The sequence below is a fragment of the Rhineura floridana genome, chromosome 1 (genome assembly GCF_030035675.1).
Source record: "Rhineura floridana isolate rRhiFlo1 chromosome 1, rRhiFlo1.hap2, whole genome shotgun sequence".
Classification (NCBI taxonomy): domain Eukaryota; kingdom Metazoa; phylum Chordata; class Lepidosauria; order Squamata; family Rhineuridae; genus Rhineura; species Rhineura floridana.
Window position 1 is genome coordinate 10430249 of NC_084480.1, and position 16957 is coordinate 10447205.

At 42.2% G+C, this 16957-nt stretch overlaps 1 protein-coding gene across 1 annotated transcript in view; it reads right to left on the reverse strand.

Annotated features, from left to right (window-relative positions):
• The window catches only part of RIT2 (Ras like without CAAX 2), a 217253-nt gene that overhangs the window by 114527 nt on the left and 85769 nt on the right, over positions 1-16957 (reverse strand). The window contains exon 3 of the mRNA XM_061607402.1: positions 7809-7882. Within this exon, the coding sequence (XP_061463386.1) occupies positions 7809-7882 (74 nt within the window). The remainder of the gene's footprint in view (positions 1-7808; positions 7883-16957) is intronic.

The following is a 16957-nucleotide window of genomic DNA, read 5'->3' on the forward strand; positions in this document are numbered from 1 at the left end:
CTGGATAGATCATCTCTATCTGGATAGCCCCGGTGATCTGGAGAGGCACCACCAGTCATTGTAGGCAATGCTGAGCTAAGTGGACCAATGGTCTAACCCAGCCTTTCCCAACTAGTGGGCCACCAGATGTTGTTGGACCACAATCCCCATCTTTCCTGACCATTGGCAATGCTGGCTGAGGCTGATGGGAGTTGTGGTCCAGCAACACCTGGTGGCCCACTAGTTGGGAAAGGCTGGTCTAACCAGAGCTTGGAAAAGTTACTTTTTTAAACTACAACTCCCATCAGCTCCAGCCAGCATGGCCACTGGATTGGGCTGATTGGAGTTGTAGTTCAAAAAAATAACTTTTCCAAACTCTGGGTCTAACCCAAAATGAATCCTACCTCCTGTTTTCTGAGATTTCAGTAAACAATGCCCGCAGCATGTATTTGGAGCAATAAGGACTAGAGGCTTGCTTCTCTGAAAGAAAAACAAAGAACCTCAGGAAATGTTGAGATTATCCCATTCTAAGGCCGTTTTTCTGTGCTCCTACAGAATCCAGGCATATCAGACAGGGCTCCGATATGTAAATGAGCAATGAAACTGAAGCAACAACAACAAATCCCCATGATCTCCATAATATAGAACTATAGCAAAGTGTGTGTGTGTGTGTTTTCCTTTTTCCCGAGAAGCATTACATTAGCATCCTCCCACAATTCCAATAATAGCATGCTGCTGCAATGATACCTTCTCATTAGCCATTATCTGGTTTCTAACAATGGAAGAAAATGAAAATCCATCATAACTAGAAACTGCAAAGAGACTAAAAAGAAAAGGGGGGGAAATCTATATTTGAAATAAAAGAATGGGAGGTTGTAAGTCTGTTTTAATTGGCTTCTTTAATAAGGTCTGCATCTTTGCTGATATATTTTGGTAAAATGGAAATGTAGGCCAAGGACCAAACAGCTCTCTGTGGCGAGCCAGGGGGACCCTTTCCCTTAATGATTCAGGTCCTAAACTTGTAAGGTGTGCAGCAAAGGTTCACAGAACACACCAGTTGCCACATTAACATCACACCCATGCGGACGTAAGAAGAGACCTGCTAGGTTGGGCCAAAGGCCCATCTAATCTAGTATCTTGTCCTCACAGTGGCCAAGCAGATGTTCCTATGGGAAGCCCGCAAGCAGGACCTGAGCGCAACAGCAACTCTCCCCTCCTGTGATTCCCAGCAATTGGCATTCAGAGGCTTACTGCCCCTGACAGGAAAGGCAGAGCATAGCCATTGTGGCTAGTAGCCACAGATAGCCTCATCCTCCCTGAATTTGTCTCATCCTCATTTAAAGCCACCCAAGTTGGAGGATTCATACCATTACCTCTTGCGGGAACAAATAATGCCATAGTTTAACTATCTGCTGCATGAAGAAGGACTTTCTTTTGTCTGTCCTGATTCTTCCAACATTCAACTTCACTGGATGGTTTATTATTACGACAGGAAAAAATGTCTCCCTCTCCACTTTTTCCACACCATGCACAATCATATACACCCCTGGCAAGGGGCTCCCCCCTCTTACTTGCCTTTTCTCTAAATTCAAAATGTTGTAACCTTTCTTCATAGGGCAGTTGCTCCAGTCCTTGGGCCACCTTGGTTGTCCTTTGCTGAGCCTCCTGGCCTCAGTGCAGCAGCAGCCATAGCTGAGATCCTGCTCAGGGTAGCATTCCTTAGCCAGCCTGACCACACCCAAGGACTGTCCCCCCCCTGCATCAGTAGCAGCCCAAGGAGCTACATGGGCGAGGCGGCGTTGCTCTTCTGGCTTCCAAACACTGTGCCGGTTACCAAGAAGGGAAGGGACAAGGCAACAGGGACCTCAGCACAGAGTGGCCCAGCAGCAGAGCCAGTCCAGTGCTCCCAATACTGTTCCTACGCTGTACTGATTTTCCCACTGCCTTGCCCTTCGCCCTCTCTCTCGGTAACTGATAGCGATGTGAAAAGTTAGGATCCCAGGAGTGCAAGGCAGCCCCACCCACGCAGCCCCACTGGCCGCTGCTGCCTCCCCCATTGCTTCACTCGACCTGTAGACCTGCGTGTGGGGTTTGCTGGCAGGCTCCTGATGCTCAGCTGACCATGTGGCCTGATCACATGATCACCCTGTTGGCCAGAAAATTGCACGGTGGCTGCAGCACAATCTGTTTCAGTTACGCTCAGGACTTTCAGAATCCTCAGTGGCATCTGGAGATGGAAAGATCTGCCACTTTCGGTCCTCTCCATTTATCATTTTCCCAGTCTTAAATTCAGTTATCCCTGTTTCTGCAGCAATTTGCAAAGCTGTTTTGTTAAATCCTCATGAAGATCCTTCAGCTTTGTAGTGCAATTTTCTCCCAATAAACACCTTTCTGTATGCAGTTTTTGCTAATGTACACATTTCTGCAAGCAATGTCTCCTTACATACTGCATTTTTTCATGCTATTTTCCCAAATATGTTTATTTTTATGCACACTTTCCCCTAATGTGTGCATTTCTGTAAATATTGTTTGGTTGGAGAACTGCATTGCAAAACTTGGATAAGTGTGACATTTGAAGGATGGCTGCCTTTCAGTTCTCATATTGTTTTGGAAAGTGTGAATTTGATTGATTCAGCTTTAAATGAGAACTGAATCTAATTTCTCCCCCCTCCCCAGTGGCAGTAACACTTTTTCTTTGAATGGCAGCACACACACCAGCCAGTCCTCCCTACTGATGGCTGGTTGCCTCCATTCACAAAGGTAAGTCTTTGTGGGAAAAGTTGGTATGTAGGATGGTTGACCATAAATCCATAATGAGGTGAGTCTGGACTTCAGAAAGGGGTTTGGCCCAAGGTGCAGAGCTTGGAAAAGTTACTTTTTTAAACTACAACTCCCATCAGCCCCAGCCAGCATGGCCACTGCATTGGGCTGATGGGAGTTGTAGTTCAAAAAAGTAACTTTTCCAAGCTCTGCCAAGGTGTGTGGTTCATGGTGGTGATGGGCACTTCAGAGTAGCTTCTTTGCAAGCAGTTAGAATGCCAAAGTTACAGAACAACTGCCGTCAATAGCAAATGTATAAACTGCAGCTTTAAGGACATCACCCTTAAATCAGGGCCCAGAAATATTGTTCAGCTCCCCGGCAGAAGAAGCTTTAGCTCTCCACTAAATGACTCCAACCCTCTGGGGCTAAACCAGGCCGTTCATAGGGGTTACACAAGCACCAGACACCTCTGTGTGGGATCTTTTACCCCCATCTCTATCTCTGCCACCCCACTTTTCTACAACAAACTGAATTTTTTTAAAAAATATATAAAAACAAATATATGCTCCTTAAAAAACATCCTCCAATTGTCACCATGAGAGTGTACATTCCCGGTCACCCTGTCTTTGAAACTGTTGAAAATTAATTTTAAATTGATTGTAAAGGGATTTGATTTACTTCTGTTGTTTTACTTTTAGAATCACCAGACTATCAATGGGTGATAAGTGGTATGCTGTATCAATAAAACTCCCATTAAAATAACATGTTGCTAATCTCAGCCATCGTTGGAGATTTAAATAATGAGTGGAGATTCCTCCCCCCCCAAAAAAAAAACTCCATGTGTTTTTTAAAAAAGAAATTGGTGGATGATTGTTCTATGACGATGATAATGATGATGCAATTCTTTAATAATAATCTGTTTCTTGACATGGTTTGCCTGTATTAAATAAATAAACACCCAACACATAGTTAAGGCCATTTCCATTGCACTGAATTGACATTTTCACTTATCATCGACCTCAGTAAGGGAAGAACACAAACAGAAATAGAGCAGGTGGAAACACAGTTCATGGAAATTACAGCTTTCTGAAGAACAAGTTTTAAAAGTCCCATTAAAATATAATTACTGCCCAGAAGGCAATTTCGTGAAAAGCTGCAAAAGCTTGGTTTGCAAGCTGATTTATATATTTACTTATGCACACTCATCCACAATTTTTCAATGGGGACTGTGAACTTCTCCATTTTCTTAGGGGTCGAAAGAGAGGGAGGGAATCTTCTGTGCTTCAGGTAGTTGTCTAGCTTACAATGTGTCTACTTGGTGTTCATTCAGCTTCATAACTATTTTATTATTTTGAAGAGCTAAGAATTCTCTAAGGAAAGGTTACAACAGGGTGCTTTTTAGTTTAGAAAAAAAGGTGAGTAAGATGAGACATGATAGAGGTGTATAGACTGGGAAGGGCAGCTATGAGAGAACTAGAAAAGGTCCTCAAATGCAAAGATGTATCACTGAACACCAAAGTCAGGATCATTCAGACCATGGTGTTTCCAATCTCTGTGTATGGATGTGAAAGATGGACAGTGAAAAAAGCAGATAGGAGAAAAATCCACTCATTTGAAATGTGGTGTTAGAGGAGAGCTTTGCGCATACCACGGACTGTGAAAAAGACAAATAATTGGGTGTTGGAACAAATTAAACCAGAACTATCACTAGAAGCTAAAATGATGAAACTGAGGCTATCATACTTTGGACTACTAGGGGGGCATCCAGTGAATGTTGGAAGATTCAGAACAGACCAAAGAAAGTACTTTTTCACATAGTGCATAGTTAAACTATGGAATTAGCTACCATATAAAGTAGTGATGGCCACCAACATGGATGGTTTTAAAAGGGGGTTAGACAAACACAAAGTGGCCACTAGGCATGATAGCTATGTATCACGTCTTATATCAGAGGCGGTATACCTCTGAACAGCAGTTGCTGGGAATCACAAGTGGGAAGAAGGTCCTGTTTGCAGGCTTCTCATAGGCATCTCGCTGGCCACTGTGGGAACAAGATGTTGGCTGAGATGGGCCTTTGACCTAATCTAGCTAGTCTCTTCTTATATTCTTATGAATGTAATGTTGATGTGGCAACTGGTCTGGTCTGTGAACCGTTGCTGCGAATCACAAGTGGGAAGAGTGCTGTTATGCTCGTATCCTGCCTTACTTGTCAGATTCCCATAAACATCTGGCTGGCTGCTGTGATGCAGGATTAGATGGGCCTTTGGCAGGTCCCTTGTTATGTTCTTAACATGTCGATTCATTCTGTTTCAAGTCTTATATACCAAAACTTTATTCCTCTGTTTGTTTCAATATGTTGAAACGTTAACAATGGAGGCTGCATCGAAAGCCCTGCATACGCAATATTACCTCACTTTGCCACTATTTGAAATATCCATAAGGTTAGCCTTATGCAGTAGAAATCCAAAAATATCGTACACATTACCCTCAAAGTATCTTCCGAAGTTATTGCAGTAATCTGCCACAAACACATTATTGCACTGCAGCCATATTCAGGTGCTCAAGACGTCACATGATGATGAGAGAGTGGAGATGCACTTGCTGGCCCCACCCACTTTGTGGTGCCCTTGTTCCCATTGGAGGATGGAATTTTACAGCAAAGATCTGCTGTACCCCTCTGCATGGTTTATGACCCTAATCACGGGATGGTCTTAATGTGTAAACAGGGCTTTTTCATCACTATTAAAAGTGTCCAGATTGGACTTAGCCACTTGGAAACTGCACTTGATCACTATGCCAATAACACTAGCTTTTTTCATACATGCTTGGCTCCCTAGATATCCATTAAAGATAACCATCAAATGCATTTACGTTCTATAACATATTTGAAAACTGGAATGCAAATCATTAATTAGCATCAATAAACAAGAGCCTATGGAGACAGAGCAGGGCAGAGGAAATGATCTGCTATCAATGTTCAATCTCGGGGAATATGATGCTTCAAAGGAAAAAGAATCCTAGCTTCCTGCCAGTGAGTTAATGAGATCTACCTTCTGTGCCCCATTTCCTCAGACAATGGTAACAAAAGCAAAAGACAGTCTCCGTGCCCTGAAACAGACCCTCCGCAAGAGCCTGGGGGAATTCCCCTACAGCCTCTTGCTCTCCCCTTCTTACCTGCACGCATCTCCCTAAATGCAATCACAAAATACAAGTTGCTGTCTGCATTGTGGTGGCTGCCAAGAGTGCCTCCCCAGCCACCACTAATGTTATCAGGCAGATGCTGGAGGCTTTGGGCATCCGGCTCTGAGGATGCTGCTCTGTTTTCCAGCTGCTGGAAGGGGCTCAGCCAACGCTGCAGCCAGGAAGGGTGGGTCAGGGGTCAGGGTGGGAGAAGCCTTTAGAACGGGGAGAATGAATCTGATTCCCAGGGTCTGAATGCAGCCCTCCAACCCCTCTGTCTGGGCACCAGAGCTCTCCCATCAATGTTTGGCGGGTGAATGGCACATTCGCAAACCAGAGGAACTGTTGTGGGCGACACACACTCACACACAGTAGGGGAAGGGCCCTAGCTCAGTGTCAGAGCAGCTGCTTTGTGTGCTGAAGGCTCCAGGTTCAATCCCTGTCATCTCCAGGTACAGCTGGGGAAAGACTCCTTTCCTGAAAACCTGGAGATGTCCTGATTTCAATCTGCCCTTTCTTCACAGCCACGAAGGCTGGAATCTTGCTGTATTTTTAAGGGAAGGGATGTACAGCATTTGCTTTGCACGCAGACGGTCCCAAGTTCAAGCCCTGGCATCTCCAGGTGCAGGGCTGGGAAAGGCTCCTATTCTGAAACCCTGGGGAGGCACTGTCGGCCAGTGTGGATGACATGGAGCTAGAGGCACCAAAAGTCTGACTCAGTGTATAAGAAAGCTTCTTAGGTTTCACACCACAACCAAGCATGCGCTGCAAACTATTATATTGACTACAACGGAATGCTTCTGTCAAACCAACTTCAGAGGGGACAAGGGGATTCTAAGGATGCCAGAGAAGACCTCTGCAGGTGCAGGTGTGCCCACAGGAACCACATTAGGGATTCCTGCCTTAGGCCATGCCACTTCTCAGGCTGCATCTCTTGTCCCAAGGCCACATCCCTCACCAGCCTTGCTCCAGTGCCCCCTATGAGTGTGTTTGCCTGGCTGGAATTTGCCCTTGGGCTATATTAATGCCTCTATGGATGATACCACTGTGGATGCTCAGACGATAACCACTCATCATGGAGCATTCAGAGGAAAGTGTCTCCAGTGTGGCATTTCTGTGGCCCCCTGGCATTTTTCTGAGCTTAACGGAGGACATTCTTAAAGGAATACCAGGTGCCACGCCATATTTTCATGATGTCTTGGTTGCTGGCAAATCCATTGCTGAACTTGCACCAGTGTGGGATGTGCTGCACTGTTTTACTGATAGTGGTCTTCAGGTCAAGCATGAGAAATGTGTATTTGGTGTCTCCCAAACTGAATCCTTTGGCTACAAGATTGATCCTGCTGGCATTTGACCTACCCCAGCAAAAGTTAAAGCAATTCGCGAAGCCCCAGTACCTCATAATGAACAGGAACTCCAAAGCTTCTTGGGACTCCTATCACACATTCCTACAACATAAGGCTACAGTGGCAGAACCACTGCATTGCCTTCTTCACAAGCATGCTGTGTGGCAGTGGACAGCCTGGCATGAGAAGGCCAGATGTGTAGAATCCTCTGACTTTTGCACAGCTGGAATGTAGCCTACTGCACAAAGGCAAGAGACATCCATCTACCCATTTCTGCTTTTGGTCCTGCCCACTACCAACATGCGGCCCCTGGAATGTTCCCCACAAGGAAAAAGGCTTCCTGCTTCAGAGAAAGGAGAGATCTCACTGTACAGGACCTTTCCCCCTTCCCTAGTTCTCTGACGCCTCAACCCAACACATTGCAAAACGTTCCAAGCTTCCCCTGATTCTTTCAGATTTCCCCCCTCCTTCCCAAATCAATGCTTGCTTTAGGCATGCTGTTGGTGGCAGCTCGAGTCAATTCAGGCAGAGAAATTACTCACTTGTCCAGCAGTGTCCAGAATGTCCAAATAAGCAGGTTCATCATCTATACGCACTTGCGTTTTATAAGCATCCTCTGGGAGGGGGAAGCGTAACAGAAAGAAAAAAATAATATCAGCAGATGTGCAAATGTACTAAGCTAAAGGAGGAAAAACACGTCATTTGGCTCCAATGTAACTTTAAATTCTGTTAACGAGAAAGGAAGAATTTTGCAACAGGCATGAATTATGAAAAAAATTGTCCTTGCCTTACTTTGCATAATTCCTCCTAGTTGTGGGGAGGGTGTGTGTGCTGTGCAGTATACTATAGAGTCTTTTCAGTAGTGTCCCCACTCACCAGCCTGTAGAATCCTATTGTCATCTTTTTTGGTGCTGGGTCAACATGCTCCTGTGTTTCAGGCATTTCATGGGAAGGGACAGTTGTTCACATGTCTTTTTAAAAAGTTGATTATGACATTATGATACTGTTTATAGTGAGTTGTATCAAACTACATTCTGAAAGTAAATTTATGAACTTAAGTCAGTCATGCCCATTGACTTCAGTAAGTCTACCCTGAATAGGACTAGCATCCGACACAATCCACTGCTTTGTATTGTTGTCTTATTTTAATTTTTGTGCATTTTAAACTCCTGAAAGAAAACCGGAATCTTTTTTAAGGCAATTCAGAAATTTAATAAACTAAACTAAACAATGCAGCCTCAACCTCTGAAAAGTGGAACTCTTACTTCTTTGGCATCTGAGAATCCATCAGGGATTGCCCACTTTTTAAAACATCTTCCTTCCAAGTGCTAGAAATTGGTGTGCACTAGAAAGTGGAAACTTGCAAGCTGAAGTGGTACAGACAAGACACACTACCACATCCAGACCAAGCCAGTCATTACAAGGGGTTATGGATGGGGAAGAAATTCAATTTAGTTCAAACCTACCAAATTTGCACTTTCCGAAACAATATCAGAACCAAAGCACAGCCATCCTTCGAAATGTGCACTTATCCAAATTTTGCGATATAGTTCTCCAACCAAAGAATGTTTTCAAAGAGACATATATTAGGGGAAAGCATGCATACAAATGAATGTATTAGTAAAAATAGCATACAAATGTGCATTATGTTAAGAGTAGTTACTTGCAAGAATGTGTACATTAGACAAAACTGCATACAAAATATATTTGTTAGTAGAAATTAGCATTAAAATGCTGAAGAATTCTCATGAGGATTTTTTTTAAAAAAAAAAAATGCAGATTGCTGCAGAAATGCAGAGAACTGAATTTAAGATTGGAAAAATGAGAAACTGAGAGAACCAAAATGGGCAGAACTTTCCATCCCTACTTGTTGTTATGCACCTTCAAGTCGATTATGACTTATGGCGACCCTATGAATCACCAACCTTCAACAGCATCTGTCGTGAACCACCCTGTTCAGATCTTGGAAGTTCAGGTCTGTGGCTTCCTTTATGGAATCCATCCATCTCTTGTTTGGCCTTCCTCTTTTTCTACTCCCTTCTGTTTTTCCCAGCATTATTGTCTTTTCTAGTGAATCATGTCTTCTCATGATGTGTCCAAAGTAAGATAACCTCAGTTTCATCATTTTAGCTTCTAGTGACAGTTCTGGTTTAATTTGTTCTAACACCCAATTATTTGTCTTTTTCGCAGTCCATGGTATGTGCAAAGCTCTCCTCCAACACCACATTTCAAATGAGGATTTTTCTCTTATCCACTTTTTTCACTGTCGAACTTTCACATCCATACATAGAGATCGGAAATACCATGGTCTGAATGATCCTGACTTTAGTGTTCAGTGAGACATCTTTGCATTTGAGGACCTTTTCTAGTTCTCTCATAGCTGTCCTCCCCAGTCCTAGCCTTCTTCTAATTTCTTGACTATTGAAATTCCCTACTAGGAATTTCATTCGTACTAGGGGTAGACAAATCTGTCAATTTTGTTTTTTCTCTGTTTCTCACTTTTCCAGTCTTAAACTCAGTTCTATGCATGTCCACAGCAATTTGAAATTATTAATATTTTTTTAAATCCTCATGAAAATGTATGTAGCATTTCAGTGCAGATTTCTCCTAATATACACATTTTTGTATGCCATTTTAACTAATAAGCACATTTTTGCAAGCCCTTTCTACCTATCATCATGCATTTTTTGTATGCAATTTTCACTAAAATATTCATTTTATGCACACTTTCCCCTAATATACGCACTCTACATTGTACGCACTGTTTGGTTGCAGAACTGCATCACAAAATTCAGTAGCATGCAAACTTCAAAGGTTAATTGTATTTTGGCTTTTGTGTTGGTCTGAGAAGTGGAAATTATGTAGTTTGTTATAAAAATGCAAAGTAAATAAAACTTATAATTAGATCAGATCAGATTTAGTATTTATACCCTGCTTTTCTATTACAGAAATACTCAAAGCAGCTTACAATAAAGAAAAAAAATGATATAATACAATACAAAATACTGAATACACCGTAAAATATAAAGTACAATATAAGATATTAAAATTACATACTGAATACAATAACAAAAATAATACAATGATAACAATACAATAACAACAAGAAAAATGATATTCCAGATGCTGAAGCAGAACAGAGGAATGAAGACTACATTCCAGATCCCCCCAAGACTTCCCCCAAATGCTGTCCTCCCCCCAGTATTCATCCAAAGGCAGCCATCCAAGCCATTAGCTCTGCATGTCTATGGTTTCCCTTGGGCAGCTCTGGACATTCCTTGCCTATCATGCTGTGTCATCTCCATCTCATATTCCAGCTGCTCTGCCTCAGCTGAGAACCACAGGATAAGGACCCTTTGCCTTGCGCCCTTTGTCAGGCACCGGCTTCAATACTATGCCTTGGAACTGGGCGCTACAGTGAAGAAGGACTCCTTCAGAAGCTTCTCCGTCTCGCACTGTGAACCACACAAAGGTATAATAATCATACACTGAAGAGGGTTCCACCTTAAAGATCCCAACCCAGTCTCTGGCTGATGGCATCATGCCAGGTGGCAGGTTGTAATGACACTCCACCTTTGCGTGGGGCACATAGCTTGAGGCCACATTCAGGAAAGCCATGCCAGGTTGGGACTCCACCTCTTCCATTTTGTGGCCAGAGAGCAACCAGCTGTTCCACTAGTCCTTACACTAGTCATCCCACTAGCGTATGGCCAGCTAGGCCCTATGATACAATTTAGGTGAGCCCTCTGCACCTAAGAGCCGTTGTTACTTGAGCCACTTGGTATATGACATTCCTAGTCATGGATGAGACTGGATTTAAACTGGGCTGGGGAACTTGTAGTTCTGCATATCATCATCATCATCATCATCATCATCATCATCATCATCATCATCATCATCATTATTATTATTATTATTATTATTATTATTATTATTATTATTATTATTATTATTATTATTATCCTACCCTTTCTCCCAGCAGGAGCCCAGGGAGGCAAACAAAAGCACTAAAAACACTCTAAAACATCATAAAAACAGACTTTCAAATATATCACAACAAAACAGACTTTCAAATATATCACAACAAAACAGACTTTCAAATATATCACAACAAAACATCCTTAAAAACATGTCAAAGTAAAACACCTTTAAAAACACCTTTTTTAAAAAAGCTTTTAAAACCTATTAAAAAGCCATTCTAACATAGACACAGACTAGGATAAGGTCTCTACTTAAAAGGCTTATTGAAAGAGGAAGATCTTCAGTAGGCGACGAAAAGATAACACATGCAGCTATTTCTCAAGATGCTTTTGGGGTGGTTTTCTTTTAACACAGGGATGGGGAGTCTCCAGCCTGTGAGCTGACAGTGGCCCTCCAGGCCTTTCTGTATGGCCCTCGGGACTGTTCCAGGTCACACCCCTTTCAAGTCCAAACTCCCTATTATCTGGCAGCACAACCCAGTGATCCTACTCTGTGCCCATCTCAATTGCATTTGCCTGGCCGGAATGTGTCCTTCAGTTGTGATCATGCATTTTGCTTGCCTAAATGGAGGATAAAAGAGACAGGTTTGGAACGTAGCTGAATGTAGAAGCCTCTGACTTTTATTGCACAGAGACACCTGGTGCTCCATCCACATGAAACCCACATCCCCCACCCGAAGGTTGTCCATGAGGGAATTTATTTATTTATTATTTAATATTTGATTTATATCCCACCCTTCCTCCCAGCAGGAGCCCAGGGCGGCAAACAGAAATGCTAAAAACACTTTAAAACATCATAAAAAGAGCTTAAAATACATTAAAACAAAACAATGTTAAAAACATTTTTTTAAAAAGCTTTAAAAACATCTTTTTTTAAAAAAGGGTTAAAACATATTATTAAAGAAAACATTAAAAGCAATTCTAACACAGACGCAGACTGGGATAGATCCCAACTTAAAAGGCTTGTTGAAATGCAGTTCCTGGGCTGGAAAAAGGTCCCCCACCCCAGTTTTAATGGAAAGCAACTGGTGAAGGCTAACATTTGATTGGAGGCAAAGATGTGCTTTACATTCCATGGTGGAAAGCAACTTGGGGAGGTCAACTTTGATCATTTCATGCTATTACTATTTTTTAAAAAAGCAAAGAAAGTTTGCTACCTCAGTCTATTACTTTTTCAGCTTAGTAAATTGGATTTTATATATACAACACATTTTTACACACACACACATACACACACACTGTTGGCTTTCCCCCATAGGGGTAGGCCATCATCTTCCCCTGAAGCCAAGAGGAAAATAAACACCCGCTAATATTTGTATAGATTATTTTGCTGCACTGTATATTTCATGCCCCGTCTCGTTATTCATATTTTCTTGTTAAGGTTAAATGGAGCTGAAGCGTCTGACAATATTTATATTGCAACATGGGCTGGAAATTATCTCTGTTGTTTAATTAAACAACAATGCAAGACAGGTGGTGAGTTTATGGTGATGGATAGTGTGCCTCAGTTGTGCAATGAGCTGTGAGGCTAGGAAAGGGGCCAGGAGCTTCCAACAACGTTCCTGCGAAAGACCATTTATCAGCAGAAGCATATGGCCAGCTAGGCCCTATGGTATAATCTGGGTGAGCCCTCCATTACTTGAGCCACCTGATATATGACAATCCTAGTCATGGATGAGACTTGATTTAGACTGGGGTGGTAACTTGTAGTCCTCCATATATTGTTAGATTACAACTCCCATCATCCTTGAGCATTGGCTATACAAAGTGGGGCTAATGGGAACTGAAGTCCAGCAACATCTGGAGGGCTACAGGTTCTCCTTCTGGTGTAGAAGGTTTACCCAATAGTGGCAAATATATCCATCCTGACACATTGCATAGGGAAGCTCCATAGCTGAGCAGCTGCTTTTTGTATGAAAGGTCCCAAGTTCAATTGCAAACATTTCCAGTTTAAAGCATCTCAGATAACAAAAAAGGGGTGGGGAAGAAAAATCATCTGCATGAGGTCTTTCAGAGTTATGTAAATCAGAGTGGATATATACTAATTTAGGAATGGGAGGCCGGTCTCTAGGGTAAGAGGAGCAGAGCCCTATCAGTGTTTTCACAATTGCATTGCTTAAGCGCCCACATTATCATTGCCAGGGAGGAGGGTAGGGAGAAAACCAGAACAAATTTGTCCCACCTCTGATGACATTCAGCCATCACTGAATTTAGTCAGACCCATGGCCAGACACAATATTCATATGATCCATCTAATGAAGCGCCATGTATATTAATTGGCAAATGGTTTCTTCCTCTAACATATCAGGAATGCAGAAGCAGTTGTAGGACAGAAGCAGTCTTTTAAATATTTAAGGTCTAAATTGTTGCAAGAAAGAAAGAAAGCCACATTCAGGCCCAGGCTATTGGAGCACATTGCAGTAGCTCTTTGGATTCTAGCCATAGTTAGGGACAGGGGAGAAATTTGTTCAGTTTGTTTCATACAGCAAACGTAGCTAATTCACACTTTCTGGATCAGTACTTGAACTGAATACTACTTCTTGTCTGTATGGTTTTTTTAAAAAGATTTTTAAGATTATTTATTATATATTTTTTCTCTTTTTACTTTAGAATTATCATTTTTATGTTTTTAGTTTGTATTGTTCTACCATGGTAATTGTAAGAGTATCCATGAAGTTGTCCCTTACTTAGGCTTGCATGATGACTCCTAATTGTATGCTGTACTGTATTTTAAATGTATTGTATATTGTCTGGTGATTTATTTACTTACTGTTTTGTTTTCTGAGTTTTGCTTGGTATATTGTTTTTTCTATTATATAATAATAATAATAATAATAATAATAATAATAATAATAATAATAATAATAATAATAATAACTGAAACACAATTTACTTCTCCAACCCCCCCAAAAAAAAATTGCATGTGAAAAGCATGTATTATGGAAGAGTGTGCACCAAAAATTGTGTATTAGTGGAAATAACACAAAAAGTATGTTATATTCAGGAAAACATGTTTGTGAAAATGTGTACATAAAGAAAAATTGCATTAAAAAATGAATGTATTAAGAGAAATGGATACTGAAATGCATGGTATGACAGATTGATCTATTCCTAGCCATAGCTGAAGAGTCTCATTAATATCAGCATTCGAGTTCTTATGCCTGAGTCCCCATGTGTATCCAGAAACACATTTTACTTCTGCTATGATTAACCCCCTCCCATTTCAGAAGAGCAGAATCGTCTTCCTGCCAGGTTATCACACATACAAAATCTTCCCTTCTCTCTCAGCCATCCAGCACCAGCAATCAAGCAGGATCAAGTGGTGCCTGTTACACAATATTGTTTTCATTATTGATTTTCCTTTGACACACATTAGCATTCCATAGCGCAATCTCTCAAAGATGTTGATGGAGCAAAACAGCCCATCTTCACTCGCTCTATAGTCTCGGCTCTTTCATTTATGCCACATTTAGCTAGTTAATTAGAATTCTTGGTGTAGAGCGTTGATTAGGCACCCTCTAGAATCTCCTCGGAGCCAGCTCAGACCATCTTCCCACGGGGTCACACTCCTGCAAGCATCACATTACATGAAGGTTCCTGTCAGGCACCTGAGGGAGGGACCATTGCTCAGTGATGAAGCACCTGCTTTGCAGTCAGAAGGTTGCAGGTTCAATCCCTGGCATCTCCAATTAAAGGGTCAGGTAGCAGAGAATGGTAAAATAAAAAATCCCTCTGCCTGAGACCCTAGGAAGCTAGTGCCAATCAGAGTAGATAATATTCACCTAGACGGGCAAGCAAGGTGTAAGGCAGTTTCTGGTATCACGCTCCTGCATGACTGGAATTGCTGGCCAGTAGAGTGATCTACTGACAGTTCCAGGTGGGAGATTCACACAATGGTTCAAAATCCTCCTGACCAAGGAGACCCTGACTATTTATTCCAATATATCTTGAACCGTTAAGCAAACTGATCCTCATGACAGTTATGGCAACTATATAAATGTAAAGCAAGCTTGGCATGGGAATGTCTTTCTGTCTGCCGTCTATGTCTTTTTGTATTTACTCTGAAGGCTCAAAGGCTCAGAAGTTAACTCCCTTTGAAAAGCGAATGGTACCATTGGGATATTTTATTAAAATGAATTAAGTCCTTGAAATTCAATAGGTGCCACACACAGCTGAAGTGCTTGAGTCACCAATAAGGAAACAATACACATGCAAATAAAGAAAACAAATTACCAAGCAGTATCCACAGCAATGAAAAAAAAATCACTGACACTGCTCTAATTCTAAACATTTCTCTTATATTGTAAAGGCCTGGCATGCAGAGCTTCTTTCACATTTGCCTTGGAGAGATTCCATTTCAGCCGGCCTCACAAGACCTTTCCCAGTGGAGTTTTCCTTCTAAATGTATCAAGCACATTTCACACTTTGAAAGTCCTCTGGCAAGTTTCAGTGGTGGTTTCAGTGTTGACTTTAACCTATAAAGCCTTATACGGCTCAGGACCCCAACACCTGATGGAAGGTGTGCCTCCCATCATGAATCTGCCTAAGATCAATGTATGAGGTCCTTGTCTGAGTACCTCCTCCGAGAGAGACTCAGAGGGTTGTGACATGGGAGAGGGTCTTTTCCATTGCCGCCCCCCTTCTATGGAATCTGTCCCCAGAAAGGCCCACCTGCCACCATCATTGTCTTCTCGGCACCAGGTTAAGATCTTCTTCCACTCCCAAGCATTTGATGGGACATAGGACGCTCCCTTATACTGAGTCAGGCTTTAGGTCAGTAATGTCTACACTGACTGGCAGTAGCTCTTCAAGGTTTCAGGCAGGGTTCTCTCCCAGCACTACTACCTGGAGATGCTGGGGATTGAACTTGGGACCTTTTGCATGCAAGGCACATGCTCTGCCACTGAATTATGACCCTTCCCCACAGGATGTGATTGGCCGATTTTTAAAAACCAGAGTCATGCTAATTGCTTATTCATGGTGATCCTTTGATGGAGGTAGTTCACTTTCAGTATATTATGGATACCACTGTTGTTTTTGTTTAAAACTTTTGTATATTTTAAATGAAGGAGGTTTCTGTTTTTGTCTTGTTGAAGAAAAACACAGCACGCTGCCTTGCATTGTCAGACCACTGTTCCATCTTGCTCGGTATTGCCTATAGTGACTGGCAGCAGCTCTCCAGGGTTTCAGGCAGGGAGTTTCTCCCAGCTCTACCTGGAGATGCCAAGGACTGAACCTGGTACCTTCTGCATGCAAGGCAAATGCTCTGTCATTGAGCTACAGCTCATCTAGCCCAGTATTGTTGGCACTGACTGGTAGCAGCTCTCCAGGGTTTCAGACAGAGGTCTTTCCCAGCCCTACCTGGAGATTCTGGGGACTGAACTTGGGACCTTCTGCATGCCAAACAGATGCTCTGCCACTGAGCTACGGCCCTTCCCCAAAAAGGTATCTAAGGAATGTAATAAACCTGGATTGTTGTGGATGCTCTATCACATATGCAGGGCGTAATCTTGCTTGGAAGGGGGTTCTCAGAAATAAAAATGGTGGCCACCAGGATACAAATCTGAAGTTCATCTCTTCCCCGCATCCCCCACAAACAAAAAACCAAGCCATGAGTTGTTACTTGAGAATGTTGAGCTCTGCCTTATTTTTTTTAAAATGACACTGAAAATTAAAGGAAGAATATGGAATATCCCTGAAGAAACCCTACA